Source organism: Lathyrus oleraceus, chromosome 4 (genome assembly GCF_024323335.1).
Source record: "Lathyrus oleraceus cultivar Zhongwan6 chromosome 4, CAAS_Psat_ZW6_1.0, whole genome shotgun sequence".
Lineage (NCBI taxonomy): Eukaryota > Viridiplantae > Streptophyta > Magnoliopsida > Fabales > Fabaceae > Lathyrus > Lathyrus oleraceus.
This window is the reverse complement of record NC_066582.1, coordinates 230,657,127-230,675,049: the sequence shown is the minus strand read 5'-3', so window position 1 is coordinate 230,675,049 and position 17,923 is coordinate 230,657,127. Positions and strand designations below refer to the sequence as shown.

The 17,923-nt window shown below is 36.4% G+C and overlaps 1 protein-coding gene across 1 annotated transcript; it reads left to right on the top strand.

Moving 5' to 3' along the window:
- Window positions 1-8,112: 8,112 nt before the first annotated feature.
- Window positions 8,113-8,977, top strand: LOC127074746 (protein IQ-DOMAIN 18). Its single transcript, XM_051016091.1, has 2 exons — window positions 8,113-8,384; window positions 8,482-8,977. Exons 1-2 carry the CDS (start codon window positions 8,115-8,117, stop codon window positions 8,653-8,655), a joined length of 444 nt encoding a protein of 147 aa, XP_050872048.1. The 5' UTR covers window positions 8,113-8,114; the 3' UTR covers window positions 8,656-8,977.
- Window positions 8,978-17,923: the final 8,946 nt, after the last annotated feature.

Genomic DNA, 17,923 nt, shown 5'->3' with positions numbered 1-17,923 from the left:
GCAACAAAGACGAAATACATAATCGGGTATCTGATACAGACTAAACACATTCTTGCGATTCTGATATGGCTTAAACACATTGCTCATATAAAGGTGTATTTGATACAGACTTAACGCATTTATTCGATTCTGATATGACTTAAATAAATTTCATGTCTGATTGCGTATCTGATATAGACTTAATGCATTATTGCGATTCTGATACGACTTAAACGCATTGCTCACATAAATGTGTATCCAATACATACTTAATGAATTTTGGCGATTATGATACAGATTAAACATATTGCATACCCAGTTGCATGTTTGACACATAATTAACACATTTATGCGATTCTGATACGGCTTAAATGTGCAACTTGTATGGCTTCTCATCATAGGCATATTAAAACATTTCCGTGTAGCTGGCGCACCCTCCATTTGTATATAGCCAATCTAAGGGCGTAAATGGTGGAGCTTGGAGACGCCAACCTCAATCCGAGCCTAGCCTCGGGAGTAAGGACGAGGATTCTACCCTTGGCCAAGGAACAACCTTTTGTGACGTAGAGGACAGTACATAAGTATGACCATATCACACCGATTTCGCCAATCCCGAGCCTCACTCTAGGAATGCATGCAAATCACCCAACGTGATACACAAATAAATACTCTACTACAATAAACGCTGAATATAGAGAGCAAATATAGAAAAAAAATGATAGTTAACATCATTCAATGTGTTAAGTCACAAATCACAAAGAAGAAAAACTCCAAAGATATATCTGCCACTTTATTACAATTAAATGCATTGTTTCCTTTGTAAAGCAAGTAGTTAAAGCTTTCACTCCCAAAACTAATATTCCACTGAAGCCTATGAGTGCCAGTGTTCTGATCTAAGCAAACAAAACAGTGCAGAGTAAAAGGGCAAGCCCGAAGTTATAACTATTCGTAAACGGTGACAATGATAAAGTAAATACAAGCGCAAAGCTTTAAAGGGAATGCCACTTGAATCAGGTAAAATATTTCTATTAAACATTAAATATTATTACACCCAAGGAAAAAAAAGCTTGAGAAGAATTGTAGGAAATAAAGTAATATATATCAAAAGAAAATTAAGCTGAAGCATCTGAAGCCGAAGTACCAGTACCTCATCCTTAAGTCACCACGGGAGAAGACTTGAATGGAACCAATGCCACGACAAAAACTATAGCATTGGGACATAACCTCCTCGCTTGCTCCATAATTCGCTCACAGAATCCGAGAACGTCCTGTATAGTTCGTTGAAGAGAGTCACATAGCTCCCTCTTCAAACCTGCCACCTCCTCTTGGAGAGCTTTCTAAGCCTCTGCACGGTCCTTGGTTTCCTGAAGAAGAATTTTTCGGTGCTCCTTCACCCGATGAGTTTTCTCCTCACAAGAATCAAAAGCAACCTAATACCACTTCTCTGCATCCTCAAGGGAACCCTCAAACTCAATCACATGAGCGACCAATGTAGAATGAGAACCATATATTTCCACCTCCTCTGGCAAAGAGTTGACATCTTTAAAGTTCTCATAAACCCAAACAAGCTCTTTCTAGAGAGTAAGGCACTTCAATTCCATAACTTCAGCCTTCCCTTCCCTAATATCCCTTTCCTTGGAGGCCTACTTAGGGCCAAGAAATATCCCCGTCCAGCAGAGATGATAGAGAAGATGGAAGCAACTTTAAACATGATGTGAGCAAGCTGAGAAACCAGTTCCATATTATCCCCCTCAAGGAGTTTCTGAACAAAGCATAAACCATACGTTAAAATAGTAATGGCAACCTCCTAAAGAGTGAAAGGAAGTTGAGAAGAGAAGATTGTTGGTATCTTTATGAAGGGAGTTATCTCCCTAGAAGCACCTCCTCGACAACCCGAGTCTGGTTTGGAGGGCCCTAAGTTCATGGGGGATTTGTTGTTTCTTGTCTCAAGCTGTCTTCGTAAAAACCGGAGGCAGAGTTGATTCTCCCACTAATAAAAAGGATGCACCCTTTGCAAGCTGATCCACTTCAGGAATAAGAGTATAAATCTCTACAATTGGGGTATGATAAGGGATCAGAGTTAGAACAGTGGCGGCCTGAGGGACGGGTATAGAAGTGGTAATCCCAATATTCACCATAATCTGAATCCCTTGAGCATCTGCAAGGTTGTAGAAGATATTCAACTTGATTACTTTGTCCATGCTATTTGCAAAACGCAATCACAAATATAAAAAAAAGCATGAAGACTCCACTCTCACCAAAATTCTTCCTCCTCTCCTATTGGATAACCACACTCAAGGTATCATAAGTATCAATATGTCTTTTTATCACTTCGGTAGGGGGTACCTCACCAGGCTTGAACGTGATCTCATATTCAAGCGTATGCAACCAATATCACACTTCCTCCTTCATTAATATCTCGTATGAAGAGAGAGAGAGAGAGAGAGAGAGAGAGAGAGAGAGAGTTCAACTTTATATAGTTGGAGAGGGCATCTCGATTAAAGGGGATCTTAGACGAGTACTTTGGATATAAATTCTGAAGTAAGCAAGGAAAATCGAAAGGGATATAACATAAATTAACATGGTTTGCGATGGTGAAAGGATTTACTAGTTAAAAAATGTCCTAGAAAGTCTCCCCATTCCAGAGTAAAAGAGTTGAACCAAAGGTAGACTGGATGGAAGTAAATAAGCCCATGGTTACAAAAATTGTCTAGGAAAGTACATATCAGATGGAAAAGATGAAAAAATAAATAAGAGAGGGCTCATAGTATTTATGCTTGTCACGCAATTGGAATGCCCTTATGTATGCCCATAACCCTAGATGAAGCTACAAATGAGAGATTTTAAATGTTTCAGGACGACAACCTTAAGTTCATAAACGACAACCGAAGTCCTTTTCTTGTAAATATGTATTCATAAAATGGTATTACACAATCATCAAAGAACTACATATCCTCTTTTCCCCTGACATTAGAAGGTCTAACCACTCCAAAAGGTCGTCAAGCATAATACCAACCACATTTATATCAGCCTCGGTGCTCAGAGTTAAGGAAGTGCCTACTACTTTTTTATTACCCAATCACACTCATACACGCCCGACCCGCTTCAAATATTCAAGTGGGTTAACACATCAACATCACTTTTGCAGATAAAGTTAAATGTAATCTTTAGCGCATTCTCTCCTTTATAGATTAGCTTGAATCTCTCCCTCAGATAAGACGCAACGGGGCCTATGGACTTCTACGCAATTTATTCCTCCACCAAAATTTGATATAAGGGCATCTAATGAACCAGATGACAAATTTTATTCCTCTACGAAATCCCTAAACACCGTTTCTGAATCAAAATTGTCAAATATGGATATGATTTTTGGTTGTAGGTGATCACTAATAAGAGGAGAAAAATGATAATCATGGGAGGTCCCCATTATAAAGGAAGATGAAGTTTCAACTTCAGAATCACTCACTAGATCAACCATATTATTGCTCATCCTAACTAGAAAACATGAAATGCTGAAAGACAAAGATTGAGTTAGAATGACACCTGATAATGTCTATGTGCTAAAATAGGAGAATACGAGGAAAGTCGAGGGCTTTAAGAAAAGTACTGAAAATTTCTTCTACGGATACTCTCAAGGAAGAATAAAGGAAGACATTTTCTATAAAGTAATTATAAGTCTGAATACTAAGGGTTGTGATAAACATCCAAATACTCAACTCATCTTATTTATAAGAAATGACAGATGAAAGGATCAGACAAACTATGGAAAAATATCACAAAATCAATAATTAGATTTCCACTCATGGATACAAGCCAACTTGAGTGCACTCAAGCACTTTATAAGTTACGTCATACCCTAAATGGTCACATCACTGCACATGTCAGAAAAGGGTGATGAAGCGCTTCAATGATAGAACCATATTAATTGCGCCAGTTCCACACAACTTTTTCGAAAACTAATCCCAAGCATTTCAGTTCCGCTCCACATCATACCACTTTATGGAGGTCGGTCAATGATACTTAAGGACTCCCCCGGCTCCTTCAGAGCTTGATAAATCCTTGGGGAAATTGTTCTAGACCGAACAAAGGTACAATTGACCAAGGCTCAATCCATCTCAAATTCGCTCCACTTGACCCAAAGTATAAATTAGCTCACACGCTAAGAATAAGGTACAATATAAAATCCCTATTTTTTACTATACACATCTTGAATCTTGAACTAACGTGATAACCGTGCATCTCCACCTTGCTCTGCCGTAAAGGAGATCAGAGCCATCGTTCAAGATCATCAATTTTCCAATTACATATATTTATAATTCCATACGAAACAATATCATTAATGATTTTATCATTTTTGATAATCTATCTCCAAATAAACTCTCATAAACAACTGATCTATGACCTCTTATTTCATTATCCAAGTCTCGACGAACCATGAACCAACCATCCTCACCATATCCATGAAATGATGCAATAACTCTAAACCCACAATTTCGAATTGCTTCAACATCAATTATATCATCAATATATGGTCTGATATGATCATGAAATTGAAACATGAATTAATTATAAGATGGTTTCTTCTTTGAACATTTCTTACTGTAAGATTGAGATAGTTGTGTACACGACCTCTTTATGATCTTTAGGAACTCGAGTACACTTGACCAACATGCTCAGACACCCTACTTTTTAATGCTCTTTTTTTGCAATTTCAGACACCTTACTTTTTAATGCTTTTTTTTTTCAACATCTAGTGACCTGAACCTTATCCACAATGCATCTGGTTCATCACCCGCGTCTACCCTTTGTTGACCTTTCATGCTTAATTTCCTCCAATGGATATGAACAATATTTATTGGTATCATATCATCACCTAGATTACACCTTCCTAACTCAGAAGCACAAGGTAACTCATATGATGTTCTAAGAGTACACCTGCATATTTGAGTGTTAGTTCCCATATAATCAACCCTTTAGAACTCTTCAACAATGCGTCTCAAAGCATTTCTTGATACCGATCCACACAAATTCTCATAAAATGGATTAGTGTGTGTGTGTGTTTAACTTCATAAAAACTCTTTTGAAATGAAGCTCTAATGTTGCCAATTGTAACTTCAAGTTTTTATTCATAGCCTCCCAACATTTTCACAAGTAATCTATATTGTTCTCCAACATTTGCTTTAATTTCCAATGAGAAGACTCAATGCTAAAATTAAAAAACATCAAATTGGTACACTAACCCTGAAATAAACATCAAATTAATACAAAAAGTACATACATATTAGTCACGGTGTTGCCCAAATGCAACACTTGATTGATCCATGCTCTAACAAATTTATGCCTATGAGGAGTCAACCATGTGACTTTCACCTAATAAGTGAATTCACTACAATCAACAAAGGCTTGCTCAAGTTGTTTCAACTGTTGATGATACTTTACCTCATCACTGGTCCATAGAACTTACATCCACATGGTGTGTTTCGTTTTTTGCATATCATTGACAACAAATTGCTTGCATCTTAAATTAACATTTTTGTTGATGTGAAATCGACAAAGCAAATTAATCTTCCCTAGAAACATAATTTCAATTGCTTTCACCAATGCAAAATCTAAATCAGTCAAAATCACTTATGGCCACAACCCTTTCTTAGTAAACAATTGTTTAAGCTTATCAAATACCTAAAAAGTTCTTCATCTACTCATATTCCATATAGGCAAATGCAACAATAAATGCCAATTTAGTTGATTTCGCACCAACTATTTTAAATAGAGGTTGCCTATATTATTTGTCTTGTATGTACTGTCCATAAATAATATAATAGAAAAAATATTCAATAACTTCACTGAATCACAGTGGGCCTAAAAAACATCTTTCATAACATCTGAGTCTTGTATTCTTCTACTCCAATAAACACAATCTTCATCCTATCAACTTAAGAAAATGTTGCATCTCAGTTCTAGGACCTCTTATCTCCTTTTGTAACTTACTCTTATGTTTATATATTTGTGTGATCCAAGTGACATTCTCCGGATCTCGCTTTTGCAAGGACAACAATATGTGTTTGGATGGAACATCCCGCTTTTTCAAATCAACAACATAGTGTCGCTCATCTGCACTTAGTCGACCAACAAATAAATGACCTTCTATTCATCAGGTAAAATATGGGTGTGAAGTCCACATTTTACATCAAACTATCATCGAAAAATAATGTCAACGGTGTTGGCCTGAATTTGAATGAACAACCATATTTCTTAGTAGAAATCTATTTTGCACTACCTACTTCCCTGTATTTCCCCCTTTAACATAACCAAATATTACCTTGTTCTCTCTCTCTCTCTCTCTCTCTCTCTCTCTCTGTTATCATATATATATATATATATATATATATATGATAACATTCACCTTATCTGATTCCAACCTCCTTATACAATCAAATAGTTATGTTATATGTTATCCAATAAACAAACCTTTAAACCAGAAAGTATGACATCAACTTATCTGATAAAGAACTCTCTCTCTCTCTCTCTCTCTCTCTCTCTCTCTCTCTCTCTCTCTCTCTCTCTCTCTCTCTCTCTCTCTCTCTCTCTCTCTCTCTCTCTCTCTCTCTCTCTCTCTCTCTCTCTCTCTCTCTCTCTCTCTCTCTCTCTCTCTCTCTCTCTCTCTCTCTCTCTTTCTCTCTCTCTCTCTCTCTCTCTCTCTCTCTCTGTGTGTGTGTGAATAACATTCACCTTATCTGATACAATCAAATAGTTATGTTATATGTTATCCAATAAACAAACATTTAAATCAGAAAGTATGACATCAACTTATCTAATAAAGGAAAGATACGTAACATATATTTTCACTCACAATTATCTGTTAAATCAGTGTGGAGGTGTAAATTCCTCAATTTAAAAAAAAACTTAAATAAGACAATAAAATGAAAAGGTAAATTGTAGAGGTGAGTGAAAGGATAGATGTATGGGTAAGGGTCAAGTTTTCTGTGTGTAGTGTTAAGCTTGTGAAAAATTCTTCGATAGAAATTAACATAACATAGTTTTTATAAATAATCAATCATAATTTTTTTTTTGTTAATTAAAAAAAAATTCTATCTCCTTCATTATCACTACGGCCTTATGATTTCATTAAATTTTTTTTTTAATTAAATTTAAAATAGCAACATCTTATTGATTGTTTTTTAAAATGCGGATATAGTTTATTAGAATTGTTATTCTTATCCTCAAACTTACACTTACCCCGTATACATTGTTCATAAATACGGGAAACAGTGTCGTGAACAGTAAAACCGTACATGAACAATAACGTGAACAGTATCATGTGAACATTGCGTGCACATGAACATTATCCATGTGAACAATGTCCGTGTACAGTGCATGAATAGTGATTTGTATATTAAAATAAAGTTGATTAATAAAATATAAATAATTGGTTAATGAAGTTATGAAATTGGTTAATAAATGTTTGGATATTAAAAATAGTTTTTAGTGGTAAAATAAAATTGGTTAATGAAATGTAAAAAATTGATTAACGAAATTATGAAGTTGGTAAATAAATACCCGAATATAAAAATAATTTTAGTAATAAAATAAAATTGATTAATAAAATACTAAATATTGACTAATAAAATTATAAAATTGGTTAATCATACTAGTCTTTAATAAAAAATAAAAAAATTAATTTATATATATTTTTATAATATAATATTTAATGTTAATCAATACGGTGAACGGTGAACAGTACAATACTGTCTTTTGTCGAAGGAATAACATTTTTCATTGTTTATTTATAAGCTTGCAATCCAAAAAAAATAAGAAACTGCTTCTACACCACACTGTACCGTCAGAAAGCAAAATCATCTCCCCACGTTTCCCGTTTCCTGAATTATGACATTTCAAAACCAAACATGTTGCCCACAACCAAACTCTCCCATTTCTTTACGCCACTTCCTCCCATAGCGTAAATAAATCAATCACATCAACACAGGTATACAACAAAAATGTTTCATATAATTCATACTAAAAAATTATAATTAACTAATATAATTAAATTAATCAAAATTATAATTATAAATAAAAAATTAATTATCCCAATGTCCATATATATAATTCACATTCCAAAGACAAGCTAAACTAAAATGGTTGTATCCAAAAAATGGTTGAGAAACGTTCGAAGAAAATTCCTAAGATCATCCAACAGAGACATAACTCTCCCTCCTCGTATAAGTGTTTGCACAAATCAAACCGAACAACCAATACTTGATAATGAATCAACCACCACAACCACCACCAGAGAAATTTTTATCAGTTTACCATCACCACCACCCATTAATTCTCTATCAACCAAATTATTCTCTAAGGAAGACTTTGCCGCAATAAAGATTCAAGCTCATTTCAGGGCTCATCTCGTATGTAATAGTAATTGATCATTTGTACAAACTATATAAATTTTGCTACATGTCTTATTGTCTATCATGTTTGATTTGTTATTATTGAATTGAACAGGCAAGACGAGCACATAGGGCGTTGAAAAGTTTAGTGAAATTGCAAGCATTGATTCGTGGGGTGTATGTGAGGAGACAGTCACGTATAGCAATGCAGTGTATGCATGCACTTGTTCGTTTACAAGTTAGGGTTCGTGCAAGGCAATTGCTTGGTACCTTTGATCATACACAATAATTTACTATTCTAATCGGTTAAAAAAATTTGATAGGGAGGATTTTGAAGAGTTTATTTTTATTTGTATTATAAAAACTTGGAAACTCAAAATTTGTTTTGGGAGAATGTTTTGGATGGTTTACATCAATTCTTCAATTATATATTATGTTTGTACATCTCGGATATTGAAGGCGGGTCAAGTTAAGGCTGTAGCTGAATAAGCACGACCCTTTTCCGAGCTTTGGGCACGACAACAGTCGCCCTAGCCAGGCGGGATAGTGGCAGACATGCATTAAAGAGCCTTTACCACGCGATATCAATATATCAAAACATGTTCGCCATACGCACTAATTGCCATTTATGGACCAAACTCATGATATGAATATTTCTTATGACGAGTAATGACAGTTATGTTGGAAACATAGGAAATAATAAAAAAATGAAACTTGAGAATCACTATTTAGTAATGTTTCATTTTTAATGCAGTACATTTTCGATACATAGAACCTTTATTTATATTGATGCATGGAAAATTACACTAAACAAGTGAAAGCATCTAGTAGCATTAAATGACCCTCTTTAGAACTTGTAGGTACATTAATAGACTTTTTATATATTAAGGAACCTAATGTCATGCAGCGAAAAATATAAAATCATCATTGAATTTTATTTATTCTAAAAAAAAAGAAAAATATCGATCAAATTTCTAAAAGATGGTCGTCGCAATCAAGAGCGGATTCAGGAGTTGATTATATAAGGGGAGGATATTAGCATCCATCACATCCGTTGTATTCAACGGAAACCACTTTGTTTGTTCTATATGCGTATGAGTGTTATTATCTGAAGGCTACTTGCGATTGCTTTAAAGGAGAAAATGTTTAATAATTAGTGTGCTCGCCAAGGATTTGGATGTTCGTGCCTACGTATCCTCATAGTGTAATGAGAAAACCAGAGTTCCGTAGTTCGTGGTAGAAAATAAGGATTTGTTAGTTGTTTTTTAGTGAAAAATGTTAACGTTCACATTCTAGCAGTTAAACGTTGCTTGCATGCTCATGCATGGGAGACTTAAGCATTTGTTTGTTTGCGCTAGAATGGATGCACTTGGATCATATTCTAGCAGTTAAACGTTCATTGTATGCTCGTGCATGGGAGGCTTACGCCTTATTCGTATTGCGGTAGACCGGAAGTAACATGTCATTTGTGAAAAGGTTTTTTGAATGTCCTAAGGCGGTAAGTTGGATTTGATGAGTTGTGATTGATTTTAGAGTCGAAGAAAAGTATCAGACCTCAAGCTAAGTACGACCGACAATCCGAGTACTTGGGAGCTAAAAAGACAATTGCATACTGACCTCTCTTTTTCATCCAAAGAGTTTTTGTTTATGAAATTTGTGAGATAAGTTTAATCATTCATATTTAGAGGGAGACAAACATCTAACCATAGGCTAAGTACGACCGACAATCATAGTACTCGGGAGCTGAAAAGACAATTGTTCCCGACCTCTCTTTTTCGCCTTAAGAGGATCGAATTAAACTCGTTTTATTTTTAAGTTTTTTGAATGGAAGACAAGTATCGGGACACAAGTTATGCACGAACGACAACTCAGGTACTTGAGAAATGGTGCGTACAAGTACGCACACCCCATTTTTTTTCATCCGGTTTATTGTAAAGATGTTTTGAAAATGACTTGACATTGAATCAAGTTTTGAGATTGAATATGAACAAAATGTGTGAATTAAATGGAAGAAGTACTTGACGTTGGATCAAGCACTAGCGTTGCATTCAATTAAGTTTTATTTGGAAAAACACTTGACGTTGGATCATGTTTATTTTTGTTCTTTTGGAAAAAAAATGTCTTTTTAATCTGCTTTTGGTTATTTCTGTGTTAATGAACGAGTAAGGAAAGCGATAAAAATATTACATGTTCATGGGAGTGAGATACATTTTGTCCAAATGAGGGATACTCATTCACCATACAAAATTAAATCATGCATATAAGAATAATTCAAGTTGCAAAATAAACCATTCAAGCATGCAATCAAGAGTAAATGACTTAATTTCTAATGAGTTCTAATTGAAGAATAAAGAGCTAAACTCTAAACTAAATTCAATTAAAATCTAAAGTAGAAGTCTATCATAATTAAACTAACTATTTTTAATGTACATTTTTTAGGAATTAACATGGTAATGAAAAATAAAATTAAGCATGTTGGAACCTAACTTCTAATGGAATTAAAGAAATTCATACAATTAATTCAATTAAATTCTACAAGAGAAAATATTATAATTGATCATGATACATGAATTTACTATGAATTAACATGAATTAAAATATGCATGTTCATGAATTAAAAGTATAGCAAAAATTTACAAAAGAATGATAAAAAATAAGAAATAAAAGAAAAACAATTAAATCTGCTGAGGTGTATGAACCTGGGGATGTGCAGCCTAGAAACAGAGGCTTTGAGCCTAACAAATAAGGCCCAAATACAATGTGTTATTGTTGGGTTTAACAAATGGTAGCATAAGAAAAACAGGGGTGTAAAAAACAAAATAATGGGCACAAAGGCCGGGCCCAACAAAATTTGGCAAGGGAGAGGAAAAAATTAAGTAAACATACTCACTACAACAAATAACACATCTAACATCGACCATGAAATGGATTTAACCTCGACTACACAGGTGACGTAATGAAGGGCGACATGAAAAGTAATTACTTGTCACCTCGGGGATTCTAAAACCGAGGTTAAAAATTAAAAGGCCGTGGGTTCAATCCTCAGCATCAATATTTTTATTATTTTCAGAATTGGATGGCGCGCCCAATGTTATTACCTCGGTTTTATGTAAACACCGAGGTAATTTCTCAATGTTACTACCTTGGTTTTATGTAAACATCGAGGGTAAAGTTTGTTTTTTTGAACTGTCGTTTGCACATATATTACAAATCCATTTATAGAACCATATTTCTGAATATAGAACCATATTTTTAGAACCAACTACAGGAATATAGAACCATATTTTTTGGAACCTCTATTACATAACCAACTACAGAACCATTTTCAAAACTAAAACAAAGGATTACGAAACAAAAGCAATAACTAAAATGGAAAGTTTTGTAAGTTGTTGTCATACCCCAATATTTACCCTCCATTTTCATTTTGAATACCTCATTTACATACATCCAAACCCCATCATGCATGACCATTGTATTTGGTCATGGAATCACAAACATGTCCACATTGTGGTTTGTAGCTTAACACTAGGGTTTCCCTTTGTTTTGCTTGTCAACTAACCCTAATTTCATTGAGAATAGTGCTTGTTTGCTCTTGTTACTCATGTATGTAATCATGTTTCAAATCAAGGCAAGACAAATGTCTTTTGGGCCATGGAAGATGCAAGTTTGTCCATGGTGTTTCCAAGGTGGTTCATGTGTTTATTTTCATGCCACATAACTCAATCTTCAAGATAACTTCAAGACAAATCAAGTCCTAAACATGATTTCATCAAGGGTTTCTCCTTATACCATCACCATGGCTTGAAATGCAAGAAAACATCAAGTTTGCAAGAGGTGTACAAGTGTGGTTGACCTAATGTGCAAGTTTGCCATACTTTTGGTACAAACTCCATAACTTCTTCAATATTCATCCAAATTCCAAGTTTCTTTGAGATAAATATTTCCTTTGGGACCCTCTACAACTTTGATGCAAGGGTCAAACATCAATTCATCTATTAAGGACTTCATTTATGCAAAGGACCAAGTTACCAAAATGGGCCAAAACCTTGCCATAACCCCTACTTTCCATCCTTACCATTTTCAGCTCAATTACTCTTTTGATCCCATTCCTTTTGAATTTTGTTAGGCTTATGTCAAAGATCATTTGGACCAAACTTGTATCAAAATTCATGAGGGAATCAAAAGTTATGACATCATGAAGTGATCATTTGGCTCAAAGAAAACCGCAAAACACACAAGTGGATTGAATTTGGTCTAAGCTTGAACTTGGTGACCTAACTCTGTTTTGATCCGTGACCAATAATGTTAAAACTTGCACAAATCACACGGGGACCACTTCTCATGCTTGCAAACCAATTACCCATGACCAAACACATCTAAAGACAACTTTAAATAACCTGAAAAGCTCCAATAAAAGATTTGAAAACTTCTTATCTTTGGTTTTTTTCGTACTTTTTCCCTTTTCCTTTGGAAACAATAAAAGCGCGGTGGCGACTCTGGTTTTATTGATGTCAAGTTTATCCATAGCTTAATGGTCATGAATTTAACGCTACAGAAATTAAGTGGCGACTCTACTGGGGAGTAGTCCTCAGTGAGTTCATCCTACTTTTTGTGTGTATATATTTGTATATTTGACGTTTGTTTGTACATATTATTGTGTCATACTCTGTCTGTTGTGCTTGGTGATCTCTGTGTGGTGAAATAAGTTCTAACTTGAACTTGAGTGCAATCTAAGATAAGAGGGTGGTATAGTCATGTAAGCTTTGAAGGAGTAGTCCTAAAAAAGTTGACATGAGATCCCCCACTCAGTGGAAACCTCTTTGGAGTTACTGATGTCACACAAGTAAGTCGTGGATATGCATTACTCTCTCTAAATTTGGGGTACGAGAAGCTGAGGACCGTAGAACATTTAACCCAACTTGGCCTATTTTAGGACGTAGTGCGGAGACTGTTCAAGTGTAGACTTGATAATAGTTGTTAAGCGATACTACACTCAGACGATTTTCTCTTGAGAATACTATGGGTTGACGATTTTCTCTTGAGAATACCCAACTTGGCCTATAGTATCCGATAGATGGGATCAAGACTCTGGGAACTTTTTAGAATATGATCTACAAATTTTTACCCTTAGTACACTCCTTTAGGATGATTCTTAACCCGACTCCATGCTCGTGACTCACAACAAACCATTTGATTCTCGATTGATCCGACCAAGTCTCATCAATATCAATGGAACTTGGGTGTTGATAAGGTGAAAACCATAATCCACCAAAATGGATGATTGATCTTGATGATGACTTGATCCATCCCTTGACCTTTGTTTGTGTTTTGCTTATGTGTGATCCCTTGTGTGTGATTTTTGCATTCATGCATACATGCGCATCTTAACATTCATCATATAAAAATAAACTTTAAGGAACTAAGGTCTTGTTTGCAAATATTTTCAGACCATGGATTATGGATGAAGGAACACTAAAAAGTACAGTTTCAGATGTCCTAATTTGAAATAACTAAGGAAGTTGTCATCCTCTGTACTAGATCCCTTGGACTTCAAGCAACGTCATGGGAAACTCTTGTCCGTATTATCTACTGATGTGGTTGAAGGACTTATGGGTGTCTTGGTTCAGTTCAATGACCCTCTTTACCGATGCTTCACTTTTCCCGATTATCAGCTTGTGTCGATGTTGGAGGAGTATACCCATCTCTTGAGTATACCCATATCCAACAAGGTACCTTTCAGTGAATTGGAGGAGATCCCGAGATCTCATGTCATAGTCGAAGCTCTTCATCTAAAGAAATATGAGGTTGGTGTTCATTTGGTGAAGAAAGGAGGGATTCTTGGGTTGACTTCTGAGTTCCTTATTGGTAGAGCTATTGTTTTTGCTCAAGCCGGTAGCATGGATATTATTGATAGTTATGGTGAGTTCTCTAATGTGCCTCTCATTGGTACGCAAGGAGGAATAAACTATAACCCATCATTGGCCCGTCGTCAACTTGGGTTCCCCTTGAGAGATAAGCCTAATAACATTCAGTTAGAGGGTCTATTCTATCAGGGGGTAACTTTTAGGAGTAGAATGGTGCTTGCTTAGCACAATGTGCATAGGAAAGGAAGATCTGAGCTTGGTCCATGCAACTGTGTAACTTTAGAAGCTTACACTATTTGGGTGAAGAAGAGAGCTTTGGAGCTCAAGATGTCGTAGCTTGTGAGAGACCTATGATTGTGGTTGTCGCTAAGCCATCAACTCTCCCTAACCAAGATGTAGTGGAGTTGGAAGACGCACTTGCCAAGATGAAGCAAGAGAGGTATTTATGGGAAGAACGGTTCCATGCTTTGAGCCGAAAGCATGAGGAGTTGCAGCTTAAGTCAAAATACAAATATGCACTTATTGAGATTCTTGAGGATCATGCAGTGAAGAGACAGAGAGAGCCAGAGGGTTTAGTTGCCTCTAGTATGCCTCATCCTTCCGGTGCTTGGAAGAAGATTGTTGATCAGCTTGTCCTCGAGAAGGCTCAGATGAAGACGTCCTTTGAGTCAGACATTCGACGCATCTGAAGGAAGTATGCTCCCATAGCCAGATCATCTGATCCAGTTGCTAGGGATCCTTAGGATGATAGTTTCCTTTTCTCTTGTATTTATATTTTGGTTTTTGAAATTGTACTCAGCGTAATCCTTCCAATTTTATGAATAAAAAGAGATTTTATGGTCAATTGAATTGTTATTATTATTGGTTATTGTTATATTTTCAAATAAGACTTCATATCTTCCTTGAAGTTAAAAAACAATAAAAAAAAACATTGCATTTCATGCATCATTTGCATGACAGGTTTCTTCCGCCAGGTGTCTTATCAGTTCTTATTCTGTGTATCAGCCAAGATGACTCATCCTTATAACACCTGAGCTAATCGATTGAAAAGAATGCAACACATAGAGCAAGAGAAAAGAGAACTGAAGGACGAGATTGCCAGACTCACAACCCTGATGGAGTCTGTGATAGCTTCTCAGAATCAACAGTCTCCACCTCTCTTAACTCCTCCTCCTCAGAGGACTGTCATCTCAGAGATCACCTCATCAACTCTGCATGTGATAGCTAGTCAGTCTATTCCTGCCATACCAGCTGGATTCCTGTGGAGAATGCCACCCAATTTTATTCCTGAAGGGTATGCGCCTACTTTTTCTTCTGTGCCGGTATCTAGCCCGGTCCTGACTGTGCCTCCTCCTATTGTTCACACTCTGCCTCGTGTCGAGGACACCACTTACCACTATGAGCCGTCTGAAGGTCCAGATGCTTATGAGAAGATGGATGAAATGAAGGACCAGTTCCTTGAGTTGCGCAAGGAATTTAAGACCTTAAGAGGAAAGGATTTGTTTAGAAAGAGTGTTGTCGAGCTGTGTTTAGTTCCCAATGTCAAAATTCCGGTGAAATTCAAGGTCACATACTTTGAAAAATACAAGGGGAATACTTGTCCGTTGAGTCATCTTGTCATGTATGCTAGAAAGATGTCTACTCAAATTGATAACAACCAGTTGCTTATTCATTACTTCCAGGATAGTCTGACTAGAGCTGCCCTTAGATGGTATATTGGCCTGGAGAATGCTAGCATCCATACTTTCAACGACTTGGGCGAGGCCTATATCAAGAAATATAAGTATAATGTTGATATGGCGCCGAATAGAGATCGGTTGAGGTATATGTCTCGGAAGGACAAAGAGACATTCAAAGAATATGCCCATAGATTGAGAGAGCTGGTTGCGCAGATTAGTCCACCTTTGGAAGAAAAGGAGATGACTAAGATTTTCTTAAAGACGCTGAGTTCATTTTACTATGAACGAATGATCACAAATTCCCTCAATGATTTCACCGAAATGGTGAATATGGGGATGAGATTGGAAGAAGGAGACCGTGAGTGACGTTTATCCAAATATGAGGCGTCAATAAGCAAGAAGTATGGTGGGAGTTTATCTTAAAAGAAGGAAGGAGAAACTAATGCAGTATCAGCTGAGAGGTAGAGGAGGCCTCATGTGAGGAGGAATTCTCAATCCCGGCAACATTAGCATCAAGTATCATAAGTAATTCCAGTCTTTTCCAATAATTCAACCAATCAATCAGTTCCTATTCAGCAACAACAATATCAACAACAACTGTAACAATGTACCAACAATAACAACAACAATCATCATCATCAAAACTTTGAGAGGAAGAATGTCTCTTTTCACCCTATTCCTATGACGTACGCAGAGCTATACCCATCTTTGGTCGTTAAGAATCTTATCCAACCAAGGAACCCTCCTCAAATTCCTGAGCCACTGCCATGGTGGTTTAAACCAGACTTACATTATGCTTTTCACCACGGAGCTCCTGGTCATGATATTGAGAACTGTTATCCTCTGAAGTATGAAGTTCAGAAGCTAGTCAAGAGTGCTGAATGTGAAAGCCAACTCGTTGCCTACTCATGGCAACGCTTCTATGAACATGGTGGAAGGTTGTCCGGGAAATTTCAGAGTATTTGATGTGTGTCGTATTCGTAGGTCTTTGGTGGAGATCTACAAGGATTTATGCATGGTGAGCCATTGTGAACACGACCGTGACAGTTGTGTTATTTGTAGTCTGAACCCCCGTGATTGTGTAATTGTCAAAAGAGATATTCAAAGATTGATGGATGAGAATGTTATTTAGGTGTAACATTCAAGCTATATGGGAGATGATGTGTACGTCATCGTACCAGTATTCAAGACCCCTGAGCGGGTAGTCATTCAATTCGATAGCAGCAATAGCAATAATATCAACAAATCAATATTGTTGTTGGTTATACAGTTAGCGGGCCCTATCCTCTATGCATTCAATAAAGTTGTGCCATACCAGTATAATACCACCATGATTGAAAAGGGTCAAGAGGTTCCTCTCCCGGTTGCAGATTCAGTGGAGAATATCGCAGATGTAGTGAAGGTGACCCGTAGTGGTCGTGTGTTCAGTCTAATTTTTCCTAAGATTGTTAAAGATGTTTCCATACGGAAGAAGGCAGAGATTTCTGCAGTTAATCCAGTTAGTGCTCTAATGTGATAGTCTGGTGAGTCCAGCAAGTTGAAGACTAATGATGATGATGATGTGTTACGCTTAATTAAGAGGAGAAAATTCAACATTGTGGAGCAGTTGCTTCAAACGCCATCAAAGATTTTTGTGATGTCATTATTGATGAACTCTAAGGCTCACAGGGAAGCCTTGCAGAGAGTATTCGAACAAGCTTATGTGGAACACAATGTGACTGTGGATCGGTTTGACCATCTTGTTGCCAACATTACCTCTTGCAATAATCTGAGCTTTTGTGATGAAGAACTTCCCGAGGTAGGTATGAATCACAATTTAACGCTTCATATTTCAATGAATTGTAAGGAGGACGCTCTGTCCAACGTGTTGGTTGACACTAGGTCATCATTAAATGTGTTGCCAAAGCCAACTCTAGCAAGACTTTCCTATCAAGGCGCCCCAATGAGGTACAGTGGCGTGATTGTTAAAGCATTTGATGGTTCTCAGAAAACCGTCATTGGAGAAGTGAACCTT